This window comes from Dipodomys spectabilis, unplaced genomic scaffold (genome assembly GCF_019054845.1).
Source record: "Dipodomys spectabilis isolate Male_0828 unplaced genomic scaffold, ASM1905484v1 ptg001794l, whole genome shotgun sequence".
Lineage (NCBI taxonomy): Eukaryota > Metazoa > Chordata > Mammalia > Rodentia > Heteromyidae > Dipodomys > Dipodomys spectabilis.
The window spans coordinates 17,501-19,061 of record NW_024872471.1 but is presented as its reverse complement, the minus strand read 5'-3'; the positions used below and the strand labels follow the sequence as shown (position 1 = coordinate 19,061).

The window sequence follows — 1,561 nt, the reverse complement described above, 5'->3', positions numbered from 1 at the left end:
AGAGTCTGAACTTAGGGGGACGGAGGGCCCCCGGAAGGGGGCCCTGCGAAGGGACACCCCCAGCCGCGCCACCCCGCGGGGCAAGGCAACCCCCGGGGGGCGATTGATCGTCAAGCGACGCTCAGACAGGCGTAGCCCCGGGAGGAACCCGGGGCCGCAAGTGCGTTCGAAGTGTCGATGATCAATGTGTCCTGCAATTCACATTAATTCTCGCAGCTAGCTGCGTTCTTCATCGACGCACGAGCCGAGTGATCCACCGCTAAGAGTCGTACGAATCGGGTCGTGGCCCGACGCGGGGCACACGCGGCTGGCACGGCGCTGTTTTCCCGGTCCCGCACCCCCAAACCCGAGAGGGGAGAGGAGGGCGCGGGCGGGTCGCCTCGGGCCGGCCAGCAGAGACAGAACGAGAACGAGACACGGAGGGGGTCGGACAGACGGAGACACGGGGACGGGGACGCCCGGCGCCACGGCCACGCCAGCGCGGGGGGCGTGGCGGGCGGGCGCTCGGACGCCCCCGACCCCACAGGCGCCCCGGGGGTGCCCACCCCCGAAGCCCGGGCTGCGGGAGAAGCGGCCCGCCCGCGAGCGAGCGCGGGCCGCCCCGACCCGGGACGGGGGCGGAGTCTGGGAGAGACCGGGGACCGGCCTCCCCACGGGCCCGCCGCCCCGACCCCTTGGACGGACGGGCGACCCCCGACGGGTCTTTAAACCTCCGCGCCGGAACGCGATACCAGGTACCTGGACACGAGAGGGCGGACGAGCGAGGTAGGGGGGGCGGCGACGCCCGGGAGGCGGCCGCCGGACACCCTCCCCACACCCCCGAGCCGCACCACCGCCGGCCCCACCCGCCGCCGCCCCCCCCAAACCACTCGGGGGCGGGGGGGAACCGAGCCGTGGGAACCGGCAAGCCCGGTAGCGGGGGCCACCCCGCCAGAGGCGGGGTGAGGTGCCACCGCGGGGAGCCGGCCCCAGACCGGGCCACCGAGGCCGCGGGGGGCGAGGGCGGGGCGGAGGGGAAGGCGAAGGCGGACCGAGAGGGGGGAGGACGGCGGCCGCACACGGTGCGAGGCCGAGCCCCCCCCCGACCGACGCGCGAGGCGCCCAGTGCGGGAAAGCCAGCGGGGGAGGGGACCGCCACGAGGGCGCGCAGGCGAGGCGAGGCAGGGGCCCGAGGCGCGGCGCCCCGCGGCGGCGCAGAACGGGAGAGGAGCGCGGGGACGCGGGGAGCGGAGCGCAGAGACGGAGGAGGCGGGCCGACGGGGAAAAGCGGACGCGGCGGCGGCCCCCAGCGGCTGGGGAATGCGACGCGCCACGCGGGCCCGGACGCGGGCGGGGTCGGCGGAGCAGGGGCAGGGGGAAGCGGGTGATCTGGACACGGACGTCCGCCGAGGCAGCGGGGGGGGGCGACACCGCGACGGGGAGGGCGCGCGGGCCCGTGCGGCGGCAGCAGCGGGAGGGAGGGGCACGCGCCCGTCCGCTCCCGGCCACCCGGGCCCGGAACCCGGACCCGCCGCGGCCGCCCCCGCAAGCCGGCGGGCGACACGACCCACCCGCAACATGC

At 77.3% G+C, this 1,561-nt stretch overlaps 1 protein-coding gene and 1 non-coding gene across 2 annotated transcripts in view; one reads left to right on the top strand and one right to left on the bottom strand.

Annotated features, from left to right (window-relative positions):
* Positions 1-115: 115 nt before the first annotated feature.
* On the bottom strand, positions 116-268 carry LOC122103118. Its single transcript, XR_006146700.1, has one exon. It is a non-coding gene; the product is annotated as a 5.8S ribosomal RNA (ribosomal RNA).
* Positions 269-526: 258 nt separating this feature from the next.
* LOC122103117 (collagen alpha-1(I) chain-like) overlaps positions 527-1,561 on the top strand; it is a gene marked incomplete at both ends in the record, with an annotated part of 9,550 nt that continues 8,515 nt past the window's right edge. The window contains 3 exons of the mRNA XM_042673598.1: positions 527-765; positions 935-1,061; positions 1,106-1,561. The exon at positions 1,106-1,561 is cut by the window's right edge and continues 390 nt beyond it. Of these exons, the coding sequence (XP_042529532.1) occupies positions 527-765; positions 935-1,061; positions 1,106-1,561 (822 nt within the window). The remainder of the gene's footprint in view (positions 766-934; positions 1,062-1,105) is intronic.